Source organism: Porites lutea, chromosome 4 (assembly GCF_958299795.1).
Source record: "Porites lutea chromosome 4, jaPorLute2.1, whole genome shotgun sequence".
NCBI classification, from domain to species: domain Eukaryota; kingdom Metazoa; phylum Cnidaria; class Anthozoa; order Scleractinia; family Poritidae; genus Porites; species Porites lutea.
The window spans coordinates 33,285,710-33,304,319 of NC_133204.1; the positions used below are offsets into that span (position 1 = coordinate 33,285,710).

General features: G+C 38.6%; 2 protein-coding genes and 1 non-coding gene across 3 annotated transcripts in view; all 3 read left to right on the plus strand.

Moving 5' to 3' along the window:
• The window catches only part of LOC140934554 (uncharacterized), a 76,114-nt gene extending 67,158 nt beyond the window's left edge, over positions 1-8,956 (plus strand). The window contains 8 exon segments of the mRNA XM_073384159.1: positions 309-521; positions 1,446-1,691; positions 2,352-3,101; positions 3,782-4,012; positions 4,568-5,953; positions 6,283-6,458; positions 7,188-7,258; positions 7,455-8,956. Coding sequence (XP_073240260.1) covers positions 309-521; positions 1,446-1,691; positions 2,352-3,101; positions 3,782-4,012; positions 4,568-5,953; positions 6,283-6,458; positions 7,188-7,258; positions 7,455-8,956 — 4,575 coding nt within the window.
• Positions 8,957-11,772: 2,816 nt separating this feature from the next.
• On the plus strand, positions 11,773-17,715 carry LOC140934555 (lactadherin-like). The gene is made up of 6 exons (XM_073384160.1): positions 11,773-11,805; positions 13,687-13,833; positions 14,425-14,563; positions 15,243-15,550; positions 15,903-16,041; positions 17,354-17,715. The coding sequence occupies exons 1-6, from the start codon at positions 11,773-11,775 to the stop codon at positions 17,713-17,715; spliced, it is 1,128 nt and encodes a 375-aa protein (XP_073240261.1).
• Positions 16,477-16,549, plus strand: Trnaa-ggc (transfer RNA alanine (anticodon GGC)). The gene has a single exon. It is a non-coding gene; the product is annotated as a tRNA-Ala (tRNA).
• Positions 17,716-18,610: the final 895 nt, after the last annotated feature.

Genomic DNA, 18,610 nt, shown 5'->3' on the forward strand with positions numbered 1-18,610 from the left:
ATAGAATGTTTTCACATGAAGTCACGGTGGCTATGGTGGTGTTCCAAACCAATCCTGTGGGAGTTGAACTCCTTTTTACACAAACGCTTTATTCTGGTCTAATAAATTTGTGGAGATGCTGGCTATGTGAGCGAAAATGCCCAATAGCTTAGAGCAACGACAACTTCTGTTAAAAAAAGAAGCCTTGAATTTTTTCATTTAAAGATAGGTTACAGCAAATTCTCCAAGAGGCAAAAAGATCTCCATAAATGCTCGACACAATCCAAACCCTTTCGTTAACTTATGTACCCTTCTGCATATCTCTTCAGGAAAAATACGTAAAATCCTTCAAAGAAATGGTAGGTGTTATCAGGAAGGAATCTCGTAATGAAGCTTCACTTACCAGTGTAATTAATGAAACGGCAGTAATAGCAACAAAGGGCCTGGTAAATATCATCAGAGCAGCCAGTGACTCAGCTAGAGTGAATGAAGCACGGGCTGCAAAGGATAGCCATTTACCTGGTAACGAGACCAAGGGAAAGGTAATGTTAAGAAGACTTGCTATTAGCATGTTTTGCCTTAATGTTGACTATACCATGATACACAAGGGAGAAGTCTCTTTCAAAAGTGGACATAATCATGCAATGCTTGCATGCACCCACTCAAGTAGTATAGTAGGGATATTTAGATCCATCCTTTGGAGTGGAATCTCATTTAATCGAATTGGAATATATCAAAGTCGGTCAGGCCATGGATAAGATGCTGGGGCATCTTATCAAGATATGATGACAGATTGAGTATATTTTAAATTTTGATCAAAGACGTCATTGTTTACATCGCCTTGCCCTTATAAATTGTTCATATAATTTGATGATGTCGCATTCTTTTTTCAAAGTGTTGATTGGCCTTCATTTCCTTAAGATTAATACGCTGGAAATTAAGGGTCTTCCGGCGTACTTATCGTGCTTTGTTTAACTATAAAATGGTTCATTTATATAGTTTGTCGCTTTAATCCTCTTTGTTATTGATCGCAAGGCTCGCTGTATTGGAGTTGCACTCAAAGTGTAGGTCTGTTTATTCGTATAATCTCGGCGTTAGAATATAACAACTGTTTTTGCCTTTAAAAGGAACTAGGTAAGACTAATGGAAAGGTAATATTTTGAGAAGAGTATCAAAATCAGAACTTAGAAACTGATCCTTTTGTACACTTGAGGCACAGTGGTCCCTTTGTCATGCAGCAGCGAGGTTCCACTCATTAAGTTGCATACCCAATACATGTGAGGTGGGACGTTTATTTGACACTTTCGGACACTTTCTGACACGTTCTATGTCCCCTGTGTTCTTAATACAGCGTGCTCGCTATGTTGTGGAACTTTTTTGGGGGGAATCGCCTCTTAAGTATCTATCGTAATCGTCTGCCTTTTTCATCTGCTTTCCAACTTTGTTGTTGTTGATTTTTTTTTCAGGCCAGAAAGATTGCATTAGAGACCATGGCATTGCTGAAAAACGTAACCGACACAATGAGTACCCTGACTGTTGTTGGGGAAGAACCAGTTGTTGTGACTAGTCCACACTTGTCAGTAGTTCTTCAAAAGGTGAATTCTGTCATTGAAGTAGAGCGTACCGTTAGCGATGGAAAAGTAGCGGTGCACTTTCCCAACTTCACCGAATTGCTTGCCGAAAAGCTGGTTGGCAGAGATGTTGATGTGCAGGTAAGAAAATATTGATGCCATTTGGTGTTATTTGCTTTGCAAGTTGTTGACCGAGTAAGTCTAACAGCGAAAAATTCATTAATAGTCACCCGTAAGAGCCTCCCCCTTCCAGTTAAAATAGACCACACCTCCAGGCTCTAGGTCCTCTACTCTTTTCGAACGGTAATGTGACATCTTTTTCGTTCCCTTCGAAGTGATGAGTTATGCGTCATCAAATCACGGTCAACGTATTCCTACCAGGTTTTTAAAGATCCTAGTTGATGGCCTGGCCACGATGTGAACCCGAAAACATCCCGCTCAGCAACAACAAAGCACTCTTCTAACTGGGCTAAGGAGTTGTTGTTTCATAAAGCGAAGATGCATGATTACTTCAAAACCCTGCTATCATGCGCGACAGCAAAAGGAAATTAGTTCGCATCGAATTCCATTTTCGTATAGCTTTTATTATTGAATGGCGCGCAAGAAAATTGTGTTTCAGAAAGAAAAAGTGCAATCGTTATTGAGGTCCTATCGATTGTTTCGTGAAACCAATGACAGCTGTTGTTGCAAAACTGTGCCCTCGTACCTCTCTACCAACTGTAGGGAGAGATGCATTTCATTGTAAAATCAATGTTATTCCACTCTCTCACTTACTAATGGTATGTTCCCTTTATTTGCCAGGTACTTGTTTTCTTTGAAAATCCATTTACTTGGCATAAGACGGCGATGAATGTCTCTTCACACGTCTTGTCCGTTGTGCTTAAAGACGAAAATCATGATGCATTGAATGTGTCTTCTCTTCAAAATGATATTAACCTATTCATTACTCGCGATGTTACAAAGTTACCGAAACCTACTGACAATTTTGTAAAGGGAGAAAATGGTAGCATGCGTTACCACAAATTTGACGTGAAAAATGTTGGAGAACCAATGAGCTTTCAGATTATTCCTGACTTGAATAAGAACACATTGTTTGAGATTCATTGGCGCCAGGGGGAAAGGCCCAAAAGAGGTGGCGATAGCTTTGTTACAGTTTTACCCGACTTTTCTTCCTGTGAGAGCCCTGAAAATAGCAAAGAGCACTGTGAGTACGACCCATACACTGTCTTTATTGATTCATATATGTTACCTGTTCCTGGTGAATATTACATGGGCATTGCCAGTTACACGGTGTCAGAGGAGGTTGTCAACGGTTTGCATTCACGAGAGAGAAGATCTTGCTGGGAAGGTGGCCGTGTTAAACGTTCTTGTATAGAGTACAAGGATCCTCCACCTCAACCTTCTCCTACACCCCAAGGAAAGGGCGAATACAAAACTCAAACACCCGTGTACAATGCTGAAAAAGACATCAACTACACCGTGAATAGTTTTTCCTCCCCGTGCATGTACTGGAACGAAAAAGACGAGAAGTGGACATCCCAAGGCTGCAAGGTAAGATGCCTGTATTTTCACTGGCAAAATTGCATACCCTTTAGGGGCTACTGGTAAGTTTATTATTTCAGTGGTTTATGGTAGCCAAAAGACATTTCTCTACACTTCCCACCAATGACAAATGGGTACGGAGCACATAATTAATATTGGGGTAACTTAGGCAAAACTTTAAGCGAGAAAAGAAATGCGATTCTGTGGCCGTGAATAGGGTGTCACTATATCCTACCTGCACTTTTTTTGCATAATTTTATCAACCAGTTGATAGCATTTTCATTTACTAACTTTAAATAACCGTTGTTTTGAGGCTGTATGAAATTGTTTCATTATTTTTATCAGCGACTTTCTGCGCGAGGTTTGTCAAAAGCCTGTCTTGTTCTATGTTGTGGGCACAGTTTAAAATACGTCTCACTAGGTTAAACACTGTATAAACCTGAGAACGGATTTTTACCTGATCGCTTTGGGTATCGCCACAAATCGCACAAACGTCTCCCTTGGAACTTCACACGTGCATTTACGTACCCGTAAAAACTTTACCACAGACCGTAATTCAAAGTACCTTTTCTTGTCAGGAGCCTGTAGCATCCCTACTGAGGCAAACTGATACGACCACAAGTTCCAAAAGAAAAAATGCACCTCGCCAAAATATTGTTTAACAACACAAAGTGTTAATCTAATCCTAGGTTGGAAATAAAACCCGCGTTGATCGAGTGCACTGCCTTTGTAACCACCTGACGTCTTTTGGTGGAGGATTTGTTGTCGCTCCGAATCCAATCGACTTTGATAAGGTGTTTGAGGGCTTCAAAAATTTATCTGACAACATATCTGTTTTTGCTACCATCATAACCGCATTCGCCATCTACATTTTGATGGCGGTATGGTTAAGGCGAAAGGACAAGAAGGACGAAACTATGGTGAGTATAACTGATATTTCGTCTCATCTTCTGAGGGTTTTTTTTGGGCTGCGAAAACATACATATTTATTCGTAAGTAGTAGTTTTGAAAGGTTTCCACTGCTCGTTTTTTCTAATTGTCAATTTGAATCACATACTTGCCACTTGCCTTGGACGTAATTATTAATCTTTCTAATAAAAAATGTGAAATGCAAGATCATTAAAAAGCTTCAGAGCCGCAAAAAAGAAGTCGGAGATTAATCAGAGGATTTTTCCCGTCCCAGTGAGTGGCGACCCTGTGTATCGTTTACTTTACATGCAGAAGTTGCTATCCATGCTTTGAAAATTTAATGAGAGAGTAACCTGTACTGATTGAAGTTTCCTTAAGATTGTTTTACTGTCATATTACAAACAAATTTATTAATAGTGATTTTGTGTTGATCCGTTTTAAACTCGGGCTATATGATGTGGATTGCAAGTTTTGGTCTTCTGAGTAAGCAAGACAAGCGAGGAGTAAATACATTAAGTAATTAAATTCACTTTTTTGCTTTTGTGTCTTTTTTTTTCGATTTTCAGCAAATGCCAACGACTATTGATTCGAAAGGGGAAGGAAGTCAACACAGCTACGAAGTGATAATCCAAACTGGTCCATGGCGTGGTTCAGGGACAACTGCAAACGTATTCTTTATTATGGTTGGTGATGATGGAGAAAGTTTTCCGATCGCTCTTAAAGATAACAGAAAAACTCTTTTCACCCGGGGATCTACAAACGAATTTCTGATTAAAGTACCTCAACGACTGGGTAAATTGCTGTACCTTAAAGTGTGGCATGACCTGTCAGGTATGAACTCGTCTTGGTATCTCAGTTACGTCATTATACGGGACATAGAGACAGAAGAACAGTACATTTTTGCCTGCGATCGCTGGTTGGCCCTTGAAAAGGGCGACGGTTTCGTCAGTCGGGTCCTGGAAGTAAGTGATGAAAAGAAACTCACGAGTTTTGGGATTCTATTTCGGACAAAGACATCCAAGGACATTTTTGATGGCCACTTGTGGTTTTCAGTCGTTGGAAAACCCTCTAAGAGTACATTTACTCGCGTTCAAAGATTGACATGTTGCATGTCACTTCTGTTCAGCGCCATGATTACAAACGCAATGTTCTACAACATCGGTAACGAGCCGGATGATTCGAACGTTAACCTCGGGCCTTTGGTTTTCAGTCTCAAGCAAATAATCATAGGAATTCAGAGCAGTTTAATTGCACTTCCAGCGAACATTATTGTTTTGCAGATGTTTAGAAATTTGAAACCAAGAGCAACAGTGTCCTCAAAATACGCACGATCTTGTTCCCCCACTAAAAATGCGATTGGTGACAGCGATTTCTTGCCAGTAAAAGATGATGTGGCCAAAACGTCCGGCGAAAAAGGGAGCAGTCCATGTCTACCTTACTGGTTTATATATGTTGCCTATTCTATATGCTTTCTTACAACACTGACTGCAGCGACGTTCACCTTGTTCTACAGCATGGCATGGGGAAAGGAAATTTCTAACAAGTGGCTCTCTTCCATGTTAATTTCTTTCTTCCAGGACGCGTTCGTCACGCAGCCTTTGAAAATCTTTTTAGCAGCTGTGATAATATCTTTAATTCTAAAGAAACTGCCTAGTGATTTTACTGAAAAGAAAAAGTCGTGTCTGAAATCAAGTAGCAAAGAACATCATTCAGAGGCATTTAAACCCAACGAAGGCACAAAACGAGTCGATGGAATGCCTGAACCACCACACCAGTCTCTTATTGAAAAAGCAAGGAAATATAAACTGAAGGAAAGGACGGCTTTTGCCATTTTGAAAGAAAGCCTTTTTCACCTATTATTCCTATTTTCATTGTCAATGATAAGCTACTCCGCTCGAGATCCTGATGCGTTCACTCAGAGTAACTTGCTGAGAAATGTCTTTGGCACTCAGGTAAGGGTTTTCCTGTTTATTGTAGCAAACGTTTAATCGACAGAAAATTCAACCGTTCCATCTACTTGTTTTGAAAAGCTAGCATTGTTTAACGTTGTAATTAAATTGCTATTATGCATCGTGTCATTCCTTACGTGCTCTACATCTGGGGTAAATTGGGACCTTTATCACGTCATCGTCATAGAATCACAGTTAGTTCATCCTCGAAAAACGCAAGATCATTAACAGAGCATTCACAATACCATACTAACAATATAGGATACCCAGAAAAACAACATCAAAAGAGATACGATAGCCTTATGTCGGTCGTTATTTCATGCTCTTTTTAGGCAAACGACATCAAGAATCTTTGGTCTTTTGTGGATGATGTTTTGCTTCCATTTGTTTTTACCAAAAAGTGGTATAATGGAGATAAAGACCAACTGGAAGGCTTCACCGATGAGAAAGCTTTATACATCATGGGCATGCCACGTCTGCGACAACTCAGAAACAAACCGGGTACGTCGTTTTGAAAGTCTGACAAAGCAAGCTATTTAAACTGCTCCATTCTGTTAGCCCTCCTACCAGCCTCGGGGAAGTTTTAGATCAGATGGCCAGCGGGATCAAGGGGCATTTATTTTGTGCTGGAAATACTATCTGATGAATGAAATGAACTGGGATGGGAAATGTTTCACTTGCTTTTTGCACGAGATAAAAGTTTGTTTGCTGCGTTGATACAATTTACCGTTGAACGTCTCAATTAAACTCCTAAGTAATTAGAGAACACTTGACCGAGTGAAAATTCGGCTGGTGGCACATTATATTAAGGAGAAAAAAAATTCTTTAACACCAACAATTTGTTGAAAGTTACGGAAAGCTATCCTGCATCCCTTCATCAGTGATGACGTTTGCTGTCATTCGCAGTGTAAGCCTACTATCTCACATCTGCTGTGTCCGAACACGCTAAGGACGCAGGCCACTCCATCGACTAAGGTAGTTTAAAAGTTATTGGCCACGAAACCACTTGCTTTCACGCAAGGTGCGCGAGGCCATAAACATTCATACTAGCGACCGGAAATGAACCTTGATCAGGGCTACCACCTTTCCCCAATTTATGGAACAATTTTGCAGCCTCATCAAAACGAGGCTACGAATAACAGCAAACGTTATCACTGGTAAAGGGATCCGGATCGGTTCCGAAAGCTCTGCGTAACTTTAAAAAATTGTTGGTGTTGAAGAATACTTTTTTCTGCAGAGAACACTTGTTATGGACACCCATTGGGAAAAATCATCTACTACCTCCACTTGCCACTCACCTACTGATCTGTAAGCCTAGATTGGTGCGAGATCATTCTCGTCGAGAGTGAATAGTTAAAATTATAGGTCCATGCCGAGTCTCCCACACCCATGTTTACCGGTACTTTCGCTGCGACGTTTTATAAATGTGCCTTTCGTAGAAGGTGGTTCAACAAAAACGTTAGATTTTGTGAGAAAAAGTCCATACAGTTTTTTTCATTTCCAGGCATTTGCAAAGGCGATTACTCCCAAGATTTCAACATGAGCTGTGAAGGATCATACTCCATGCTTACCGAGGAAAAGAGCTTCTTTTTGCCCGGATGGGTACAACAAGCAGACCTAGAGTATTCCACATGTCCTGTTCCATGGCGATACCAAACCTCTATGCAGTTGAATGGAGTGCCTTTCTGGGGAAGCAAAGCAGTTTACAGTGGCGGAGGATTTACAGCCGTCTTAGGTTACTTCATGCAGCAAGCTAAGAACGTGATTGGAGATTTAAAATTTTTTAACTGGATTGACAAGTACACCCGTGCAGTTTTAGTCGAGCTGACTGTGTTTTGCGCACCGGCAAACCTTTTCAGTAGCGTGACCTATCTGGTAGAGCTCACTGGAACTGGAGCAGCAACGACATATTTGAGAGTTGATACGTTTCGCTTGCACCAGCACGTTGGACCACTCAGCACACTTGTGGGGATGTGCGAGTTTATTGTTATAGTCATGGTGTCTATAGGATTCTATGTCACTTGCAAAAAAATTTTCAAGCAAGGAAAAGTGTTCTTCAAAAATTATTGGAATGTCCTGGATGTTGCCCAGCTTGTTTTGTCTTTCACTGCCGTCGGGTTGTATATCGCTCGTATTGGTAACGCGAAATGGACATTAAACAAAGTGCAAGAAAATCCATTTATCTTTATTAGTTTTCACTATGCCATAAAAGGGGACGAACTTAACACTTACATCATGGGTTCCATTGTTTTCATAGCTACGCTGAAATTCATCCAACTTTTGAGTTTTAACCGCCATATTGCAGTACTTGGGCACACAGTTTTACAAGCGGGCAAAGATCTGCTGCCATTGAGCATGGAAGCATTGATCGTGTTTTTAGCGTTTAACATCTTTGCGTACGTCGTCTTTGGTAACAAGGTGGAAGGGATGGCTGATTTCATAACTACGTTTGAAACATCTCTCGCTATGACGCTAGGAAAGGCATATTTTGTGGATCTTAGCCACGCAGATAGACTTTTAGGGCCGCTGTTTTTCACCCTGTTTGTACTCGCAATGCAATTCTTTTTGCTAAACATGTTTATGGCAGTTATTATGGACACTTACAGTGATGTTAATTCAGAAATCGATGAAAATTCAGACGAGTTTGAAATCGCAGGATTTTTGCTTCGTTATCTAAAATCTCTTTTCGGTAGTGGATCGGAGTTTGAAGCAGGCGATGAAATTTGGAGGAAAACAAAGGAAAAGAAGAAATCTCCCAAAGAAAGGAGTATCAAAGAAAGTTGGGATCTTCTAAAGGAACAACGTAAACTACTTAACCAAAAGATCAAGTCTTTGTGCAAGTTGGAAGAAGAAGTTGGTCAAGGCGAGCTAGATTTTGCCGAACTTTTGACCACCCAATATACTTCAAATGAAACGGGACCAGACGAAGAGTTCAGAGAGTTCTTGGCTACTTACCTTTGTCATACGATATCTTTTGACCATTCTATTAAGGATGACTATGCATAGAGATCAAGAATGATAGATCGTTTTATTAAATTTCTCAGCTCCGTTTATGTGCAGTATCACATCGTTTACGTATTCAAAGTGATTTTACTTGGTCCCTGAAACAGCTTCTGAGAATTAGTGTCAAACAAGTACACAAAGGAAATGATAATAATAATAATAATAATAATAATAATAATAATAATAATAATAATAATAATAATAATAATAATAATATATTTATGTATTTGCTATAAACTGCGCCTTTTAACATATAGATGATGACAATGAGATTTGAGTAAAACACCGTTATGAAGTATGTCGTCTATCTATTCCACTTTTTAAGTAAAATCACCCTTTCTGCATTTTTAACTTTTCCATAACTACAGCGGGTTTTGTCATTATGCTTGAAAGTATGTGAGGGAGTTCTCTGGCAAAGAAAATTTAATCTCGCGGGATAGTTAGAGGTAATATTGCAAGAAATTATTCGCAAAGTTTCTGCATAAAAACGCAAAGCATCTTGGAGCAGACTGAAGACAGTTATACAGATAAGACTGCTCGCTTTATTTAGTTAATATAGCTTCGCGATGTCTGAATACGAAGAAAGTTTGGTCGAAATTATAGTATTATTTATGTAAACTTTCAAAAATGCGACACTATTTTTCTTTTTCAAATCAGCTTTAAATAAAGAATGATTTTTATATACACTTAGTGGTAATATTTAGTTCTGAGTGTGTGTAAGTGTGTGTGTGTCTAAGTGTTTGACTTGTTTATGTGCATTCTACTAGAAACGGGTAAACACTTTATCTTCGGGGTATCCCAATGCGTTTCTCAGATGTTTACAAGTTGGTACGTTCTCTCGAGAAAAAAAAAATTAAAAGAAGAAGTGTCAGTGGTCTGCTCAGTCTCTGGAAAACATGATTTCCTTGTTCCACTGCATAACCCTTAACTTGTGAACTCCGAACTTGAGAAGGTGAAAGGATGGTGTGAGGTAAATAAACTGTCAGTGAATACGGCAAAGACTAATTTTATGATAATTACGTCCACTAAGAAAAAGGATATGTCCGTGAATATTTAGATTAGAAATAAGGACGAAACGTACTACCGTCGCGTTCGCAAGGACCATATTAAATATTTAGGGTACTAATCGATGATTGTATCTCCTGGAAATATCATATCTCATATATTTGCACACGAATATCCAGGAATATCGGAATTATATCCAAATTAAGGGACTTTCCATTTTTTAGGCAACTTATTTATTCTTTGCAAACACACATGGTAAAGATACCGAGAGTGTTCTCCCATTGCTGAATTTGTTAGACATGCTCACAGTATACAACGTTTATTGTCTGCATCATTAAAAATTAACCCATCTCTGGCATAAAGGTTTACTATCCGATATATTTCTCGACACCTTTCTTTACGCTAGTGATGTCCATAACTACAATACTAGATCTGTAACCAATAAAAAATTATGTAAACCTCGTGTAAGAACGAATACTGGCAAGCAGATAATATTATTGAAGGCAATCACACAAGCATCCCACAATACCTTAAAGAATTGAGTGAGTACGCTTTTTCCAAAAAAAAAAAGAAATCACTTTTTATGTACACTTTAAACCTCAACCTAGGACCAGACTCTCTTATGCGATATGATGATGGGCGATAAGAAGCTATAAGATGGTATTCCTATTCCTATGAGGGTCTACTGCACTGTCTCCTATAATAAGGTTCAATTCTAGTGAACGCAGAAATTTCATAGGCTTTAATCTCCCACGCGCTACTCTTATATACATGTAATTCTAAGATACTAAAACAGATCTGGTACGTAGCAGTTGCCAAGTAGTTTTGTATTATGGTAATTGTCTGCCCCAAGGAGAAAAATAAGATGAAGAAGACAAGAAGCACTGTTTTAGAACGAGGAGAAGACTGAGTACCAATTGATCCATAGAGGGAAAGACTCTGTCCTAAACGAAGAGGACGTGGGCAACATTTGTTGAAAGGTATAGTTTGAAGAATACAGAAGAACGGTAAGGATCTTGGTGATTTCCCGGAGAGAATTGAAATACTCTTTTACTCGTCTTTTGCAAACACTCTGACCTCGTGCGTCAAATTTGTGTTTTGCGAGGATCTTTGTACAGGTTTGATTCTTTTTTTACCTGTCGAGCTTTTTCACATGACGTCACGGCGGTCATATCGGTGTTCTAAGACAATGAAACGGCCGCCATGTTGTTATTCCAAACCAATGCTTTTAACTCTTTACTTTATGTCAAAGCTTTTTGTTTTCAATAGGTTTAATTTGCATAGAAGCTGGCCACGTGAGTGAAAACACTCTATATACCATGCTTGTTATTTAAGTCAATCAAAGCGGGACGTTTAAGATCAAGACCGAGGTTACTCTGATTTCAGTTGTAAGTAGTCAGTTGGAAATAATTTAATCATTGATTAGTTTATAGAAATTATTCCTTCCGTAATTTTGAGACTTCTAGTGGAATTATTTTAAATTAATATATAAACTAGTTATTTCGAAGGTTTTGGAGAAAGGTCTGTAACAGTTTTTTACTTAAGATGCAGAGAATAAATAGTCTGCCGTCGCTTGTGAGAGAAACTGAAATCAAATTTCTAGCTTCCCTGCTTGTGGGACAATCCTGTACAATAGGTAGGAGCAGTGTTTTCGTTATATTCCACTTGTTTTACTTTTAAGACCAATAGATTCTGCCAATAAAGGAACGGTGTTTGCCATTTGTTTTACAACTGCCGTTAGTGTCTTTTCTAGAATGGAGGCAAAGTATTTTATAGGGATCTTTCCTCTTTAGCAAAGCATCAAGACACGGAAGATGATGATCGTCTATTTATTGTTAGCACTCAAGGTAAGTACTTTCCACTTCCCTCTTCTCGGTCATCCTAAGATTGTCATAATCCTTAGCTTTTTTTTCTGATACACGATTTATCCCAATTTGTTTTAACTGCGCTTGAAAAATTTGATTCAACTTTGTCCGTACTTTTGTACTTGCATGTTTGTTATTACCACTGTAAAGAGAGTTTTAAATTATTTTATTGAAGAAAAAAATGAAATGAAATATGAAGCTGTAGCACACCATTCATTTCTATTCTTCTTATCGACGTCAATAAATTGAAATTCCTTTTATTAATTATTTTGTAAACTGAAGCATGTTATAGTTAATTGAAATTAACTATTGAAGCTGTCTCAAAGAGCTCGTAGACTATCAAGGGAATCAAGATTAATTTATGTAAACACTGGTTCTCGATTAGCGCTATTTGTTGACATTATATATTTATAATTCCATTCACACAAAGGGCTGTAAATATTCAAAACTTTTGAGATAGGAATCATGAAAGCGCCGGTGTATTTTCATCAGAGCTATTATGTTAAGCTTGCAACTTTTTACTCCTTTTAATTCAGGAGAAGGTTCTTGCCTTTGATGCAAGCCCCAATAGGCTATCACCTGGAACAAATTTCTTCTCTCTCTCTCTCTGTTTGAATCTTTTGCTCGTGTTTATTCGCCATGACGATTCTTCACAATGATTTTTCACTAATATGCGTTCTTCTCTTTTTTTCTAGACCGCTTCGATACTTGTACAATCTCAAGGTAAATACTTGAGCAGACACCCATTCTTTTAAATTGTAATCTAAAGCATGAAAATAAAATATTGGGCATCTCAAATGTAACATACTCTTAAGTAAAAATAGATTATTTTATCAACTAAATGGAAAGATAGTGAGTAGACATAATATCTTTTCAATACTGCAATCCATCTTAATCCCGGTCAAGAGAAAGTAAGTAAGAAGAATTTTTGCTATATGACTAGGTCAAGTTATACTGGTGAGAATATTGTTTTCATGTAATCGCCATGAAATGAAATTTTTCCTCTACGTATAACAGACTGTTCAGATCCCCTGGGACTCTCCACCAATCAGATATCGGATGACTCTTTAACTGCCACCACTTGGCAGCCAGGTAGAAGCGATCCTTGGTATGGCCGTTTGAACAACGAATCACGACGCAGCTGGTGCTCTACCTTGTTGGACGTTAATCAATATATTCAGGTTGTAAAATTTACTAAACACTTTTAATAAGGTTACAAGTATGATGTGAAGCATTTGGAATATGAACAGATATTTATTCTTGCAGATGCTCCTAAAAAGAATGTGGCATTCATTGAGTAATATTTTTCCGTATACTCTCATCCGTTTTTTTTTTGTTTGTCAGTACTTGGGCTATTTCCTCTTCGATTTTATTTGTAAACTCTTTCTACATTTTCTTGAATTCTTTACTGATTCCAAAGTAGCTAGGCTGCCTGATCGTGGATAATTAGCAATACTGAATGAGGCAGAGTAGGATATGAAGAATTCTGCAGATCGATAATAAAAACAATAATCTGCAACCAGGCTGCACCAGGCTGAGGTCGTTTTGACGTCATCGGTTCAATATGTCAAAATTCTTTCCAAATTTGGTCAACAGCAGCTAGTTATAGTGAATTATGCGTGTGGTTTTAGCCAATCAGAGACGGGGAAATTTTTTTAATGAATAATAATTTGCAATATACAACCATTGATAATCAGTTCATGTCATCCTTTTTGTATCATTTTTGCCGGGTCACTTTATGCTTTGCAGGAGTTGAAAATTCTCAAATGTTGCTCGGTAATGAGTAGCAACATATTTGACATGTAAGGTGGTGGTATCTATTTTTTTCGCCAGTTAAAGTCTCTTACAATTTGACTGCTTTAGGTCGATTTAGGACCAAAACAGAGGAAAGTGACCGCGGTAGCAAGCCAAGGTAGTCATAACTATAATGAATGGGTAACCGAATATGAACTGTCGTACAGCTCTGATGGTGGAACATGGAATTATTACAAAGATGGAAATAATCGTAAGGTATGTACAGGGCATATCGTAAACCTTCATGCGTAAGTTAAAAGCTTCCCTTTCATGCTACACTTACCTATAGTACGCCTACAGCAGGAACTTCAGTAAGGATCCATGAGTGTTTCATGCTCAGAGTGTTAGCCTACAACGCCGTCGTTCTTAAGGATTAGGATCGCGTGACGAAGCTCTAAGAAAGTCTGAGTGGGAGGTTATACTGGTGCCGCACTTAGTAATAATAACTTTTTTAAAGTTTTTTTTTCTTTTCCGTTAAAAATCCCTTCAAGTTTTAAAACGATTTCACGTTGCTGTTTATTATTTCAATCACCATAACCTACTACAAATTTTCATCCCCTATTTTTATTTCTCTTTCGTCGAAGCCAAGGCAAGAGGAAACGGCCAAGGGAGGGCAAAATTTGCTCGCTATAACGAGGTTTTGTTATACCTGGGACCTCGTTATAAAGAGGTTCGTTATATTCAAAATCCACTGTGAGAGTGTTCACTCAATCATTCATGTTCAGAAAGAGACTTCGGTCTTGTATTTTTTAAGGAGGAGATTACATTGTAGTATTAATACCTAAATCGAAGTGGAACCTCTTTCAGGTTTTTGGCGCAAATAAAGATCGCTTGACAGAGGTAAAGCATCTCATTGATTACCCATTTACTGCAGTGGCCTTACGATTTCACCCAACAGCCTGGAGTGGTGATATATGTATGAGGGTTGAAGTCTTTGGCTGCGATGGTGAGTTTTTTTTAACTTATTTTGGGTACATTTAACACTCAAAAAAAAAGCCGGCCATAGTTATGATAATGATAATGAAAAATAATTTCTTTATTTGCCCTCGACAGTATTTATCTCAAAGGCTAGTGGGGCCGAGCAAACATCTGAAACAAACAAAAAAATGGACGATAAATTTAAAAAAGTTAAGAATTTCAACTGGCTGGAGGCAAACCAGTTGGCTATTTACAAGCACAGCCAAGGGTTTGAACTCGTGCTTGACCACCGTGAGCAAACCCAGCTTAAAGTCAGGGCGGGACTTGGACTCGGGGCCTACGGATTGCAAGTCCAACGCTCTTACCCCTCGGCCATGCTGCGATGAAGAAGATTGACCAACTTATGTCCCTTGGAAATGGTTGTCATGTTCATACATGCCGATACGATCATAGGAACGCTATGCATTTCTGGAAAACAACACAACATATTTTATCAGCTAGTTTTGCAAATGAATAACAAGTAATTTGCCTTTCTGATGTAGCTGAACTTCTGGAAAACAATACAACATATTTTATCAGCTAGGTTTGGAAATTGATATTAAGTAATTTGCAATTAATTGTCTAATGTAGCTGAACTGCATGAGGGTTGTTTACTTTGATAGGAATCACCCTTTAGCTTACTGCTCTTATTGTTCATTGACTCACAGTTTTCTCAGATGCGATTGGCGTAGAAAACGAGACCATCATTAAAGATGATTATATGGTAGCATCCTACGGCACGTTGGCTTCATATCAGGCTAGAAAGGGACGGTTAAACCTTCCCGAGGCTTCCTGGGAGGCAACCGATTACGGAGCCTCATTTTTAGAAATAACGTTTGGGAGGAAACTGAGTATGATTACAGCTGTAGCAACGCAAGGGAGCGGCAAACTGCAGAACTGGGTGAAGACGTACATGCTGAGTTTCAGCATGTGGGGAGATGAGTGGATGGTATATACTGAAGATGGCAAGGCTAAAGTAAGGAAAGATTTCTTGATAGGTACCTTTTGATTTTGCAGATTTCTTTGTTGTGATTGTGTAATCTTATTTATAACCATAGCGAAGTGAATGTAAGTGATAATGTCAATCCCATGCCTTACACTGTACCTTAGCATAGTTTCCAGTAATCTATTATCCTGTTCACAGACCTTCTATTTTCGCGAGTATGAAACTGAAAACCGCGGGGAATATATTGACCGCGCTCTATATGTCGCGCTCTCGCTCACTAGATTGTAGAAAAAAAGACGGAAAACTAATCTAGCTACGGAACAAATGCAGCTGCCTAAATTGTGGCGTACTTTAGCACTTAACAATTTTGTTTTGCTTTTAGGTGTTTAGTGGTAACCGTGATCAGAACACAGTTGTCAAGCAGTATCTCCGACATAATATGACAGCATTGATGATTCGATTCTTGCCAAAGACCTATTACAATAGAATTTCCATGAGGGTCGAAGTATATGGAGGGAAAGGTACATTCCTTACTTGATAAAATTGAAATGTGTTCAGTCTTTAGGGCCTTTTTTATGTACTCTTTTTATCAGTAATTTGTCGGATGTGAAGTATATGAAATAATTCATTTTTGAACTGCGGTTGTAGATGAAAGTGAAGAATGATCATCGCAGTAAATTTTCCAATTTAAGCAATTGGAAAGAAGAAGCCTGAACAAAAAAAAAAATCAGGGCTTCAACGGGATTCGAACCCGTGACCTCCGCGTTGCCGGTGCGTTGCTCTACCAACTGAAATATGAAGCCACACATTGCTTAAATTGGAAAATTTTCTGCGATGATCATTCTTCACTTTCATCTACAACCGCAGTTCAAAAATGAATTATTTCATATACTTCACATCATTTCACTCCTCACGGGAGATATGAACTCAGTAAATTGACCTCGCTGCAAATGTGTGGCTTCATAGCTCAGTTGGTAGAGCAACGCACCGGCAACGCGGAGGTCACAGGTTCGAATCCCGTTGAAGCCCTGATTTTTTTCAGGCTTCTTCTTTCCAATTGCTTAAATTGGAAAATTTACTGCGATGATCATTCTTCACTTTCAGTAATTTGTCTAATCGTCATTCTATCATTTTTTTTACCAAAAAGACCTTAGATTTGAAATAACGATTCCTCCTTGCTTTGTAGTAAGTGAATTTTGTAAAGACGATAAAGGTTCCGGCTTTCTTTTTAGCATTAGCAGCAAAAACGATTTATTTATTTCATAATAGTATTTGGAGCTTGATTTGACTGTTAACCGTGGAGCTGCTTGTTTTTCTTTTTACCGATTACTGCATGTTTGTCAAATACAGTAAAACTAAACTTGTGATTGAATTCTGAGAGATAAGGGAGCATTTTGACCGGAGACCATTGCACTTTACTCTGCTCAAAAGATGGATAGAGCTATCAACCGGATACAAATTAGGGCGACCAATTGCGTTGTCTAGTGGATAGTGATTTATCCAGTGGATAGCGCTATTCACCTTTTGAACAACTGGCGCAAGGACGTTTTTAATTCAACTCATCGATTGGTACATACGTCATAAAATGTGACCTTAGAAACAAACTTAAAAACATTAGCTTAAAAGAAAACAAACGAACAAACAAACAAACAAACAGAAAAACACACAAAATAAAAAAGACCGCAAAGAAAAGTTCGGAGGGACCAAGATTAAACTCCATTACAAGCTCGCATGAATAAATTAAATCAGTGATAGGTGACTGAGTGAAAATCAGTATACGTAGTATATTCTTATTTTTTTTTTATAATTCCGTTTACCATTTATATTTGTAAGTTTGTCAGGAACCATTTGGCGCTGAAAGCGGAGATTTACCCGCCAACATGAGTTTCACTGCTTCAAGTCACACTGGAGCAGGAAACGAACCGTGGGAAGGTCGCTTGAATGGAAAGAAAGCTTGGTGTGCAGGAGATAATGATACTCATCAATATCTTCAAATAGACTTCGGAAGAATCAGGACGATCTCCAGCATCGCTACTCAAGGCCACCCTACTCTCAGTCACTGGGTGACACAATACGGTTTGTCATATAGTTCAGATGGAATATTCTGGAGAAAAGCCCTTGGCGAAGACCAATCAGTGGTAATTGTTAATGCTGTGATTATGCTTTTGCTTCACATTATAACCTACGTTAACTGAATTCTTCTACATCAAGCATTCTCAATCCTTCCTGGTTTGTGATCAACGCTTTCACGTTTTTCCAGTAACTCACCACACTAACGTCCTCTAATGAGACTTATTCAAAGATTTTTAAAGGTTAATTGTATTTTTTACTGAGTTAGCACTAGTTTCTGACTATAAATGTAAATGTGCATGCGGGAATAATGTATGTATGACCATGTATGTATGTGGCATATGAAATATTTTGCAGACCCTCGAGGGTAATTCGGATGGAACCACAGTAAAGGAGGTATCCCTATACAAGCATGTGTCGGTTAGATTTCTCAGGTTTCTTCCAGTGCTCTGGAATGTGGCCATTTGCATGAGGGTAGAGCTGTATGGATGCGAAGGCAAGTTAACTACTCCACAGGAATGGAACTAGCCATGAACATTTCAAAAAGAGGGTGTAGATCCATGAACTATGGCGTATGGATGTTGTAAAAAACTGGGTTAAATCAACATGCTTAGAACAGCAAACTCCCCTAAAGACTCAGAGTTGCTCCCCCATCAATGTTCTTTTATTTTTGGAGGGCTTACTCAGCAGGATCAAAGTGCTGTAGAGAGCTAGAGCCGGTTTCACGACGTTCAGCGTAGGATAAAAGTAACTTTTTAAAGACCTTAAATATTATTTCCAAACTGATGCCGTTCGTCGGAGTAATTTTGAAGGGGTTGGGCTGAAAACGTTTGCTTTTAAATCGTTTAAGTTTACAGTGACTAACTGAGCTTTTGAGCTAAATATTTGTGACGCAGTCTTGTTTTAAAAATAACCAATTTATTCACCTGACGAGAGTCATGTGCCTGAATTCGTTTACAGCTATTTAACAGGGAAACACTTTAAAGAATGTTTCCTCTCCCCTAATGTTTCTTCCTAACT

Bases quoted from the DNA above. Each gene is read 5' to 3' on its own strand.
- LOC140934555 (XM_073384160.1), top strand. From the start codon at position 11,773: ATGATGATCGTCTATTTATTGTTAGCACTCAAG. The intron at 11,806-13,686 runs GTAAGTACTTTC...TGACTGCTTTAG, and splicing joins ATTTATTGTTAGCACTCAAG to GTCGATTTAGGACCAAAACA. The intron at 14,564-15,242 runs GTGAGTTTTTTT...ATTGACTCACAG, and splicing joins TGAAGTCTTTGGCTGCGATG to TTTTCTCAGATGCGATTGGC.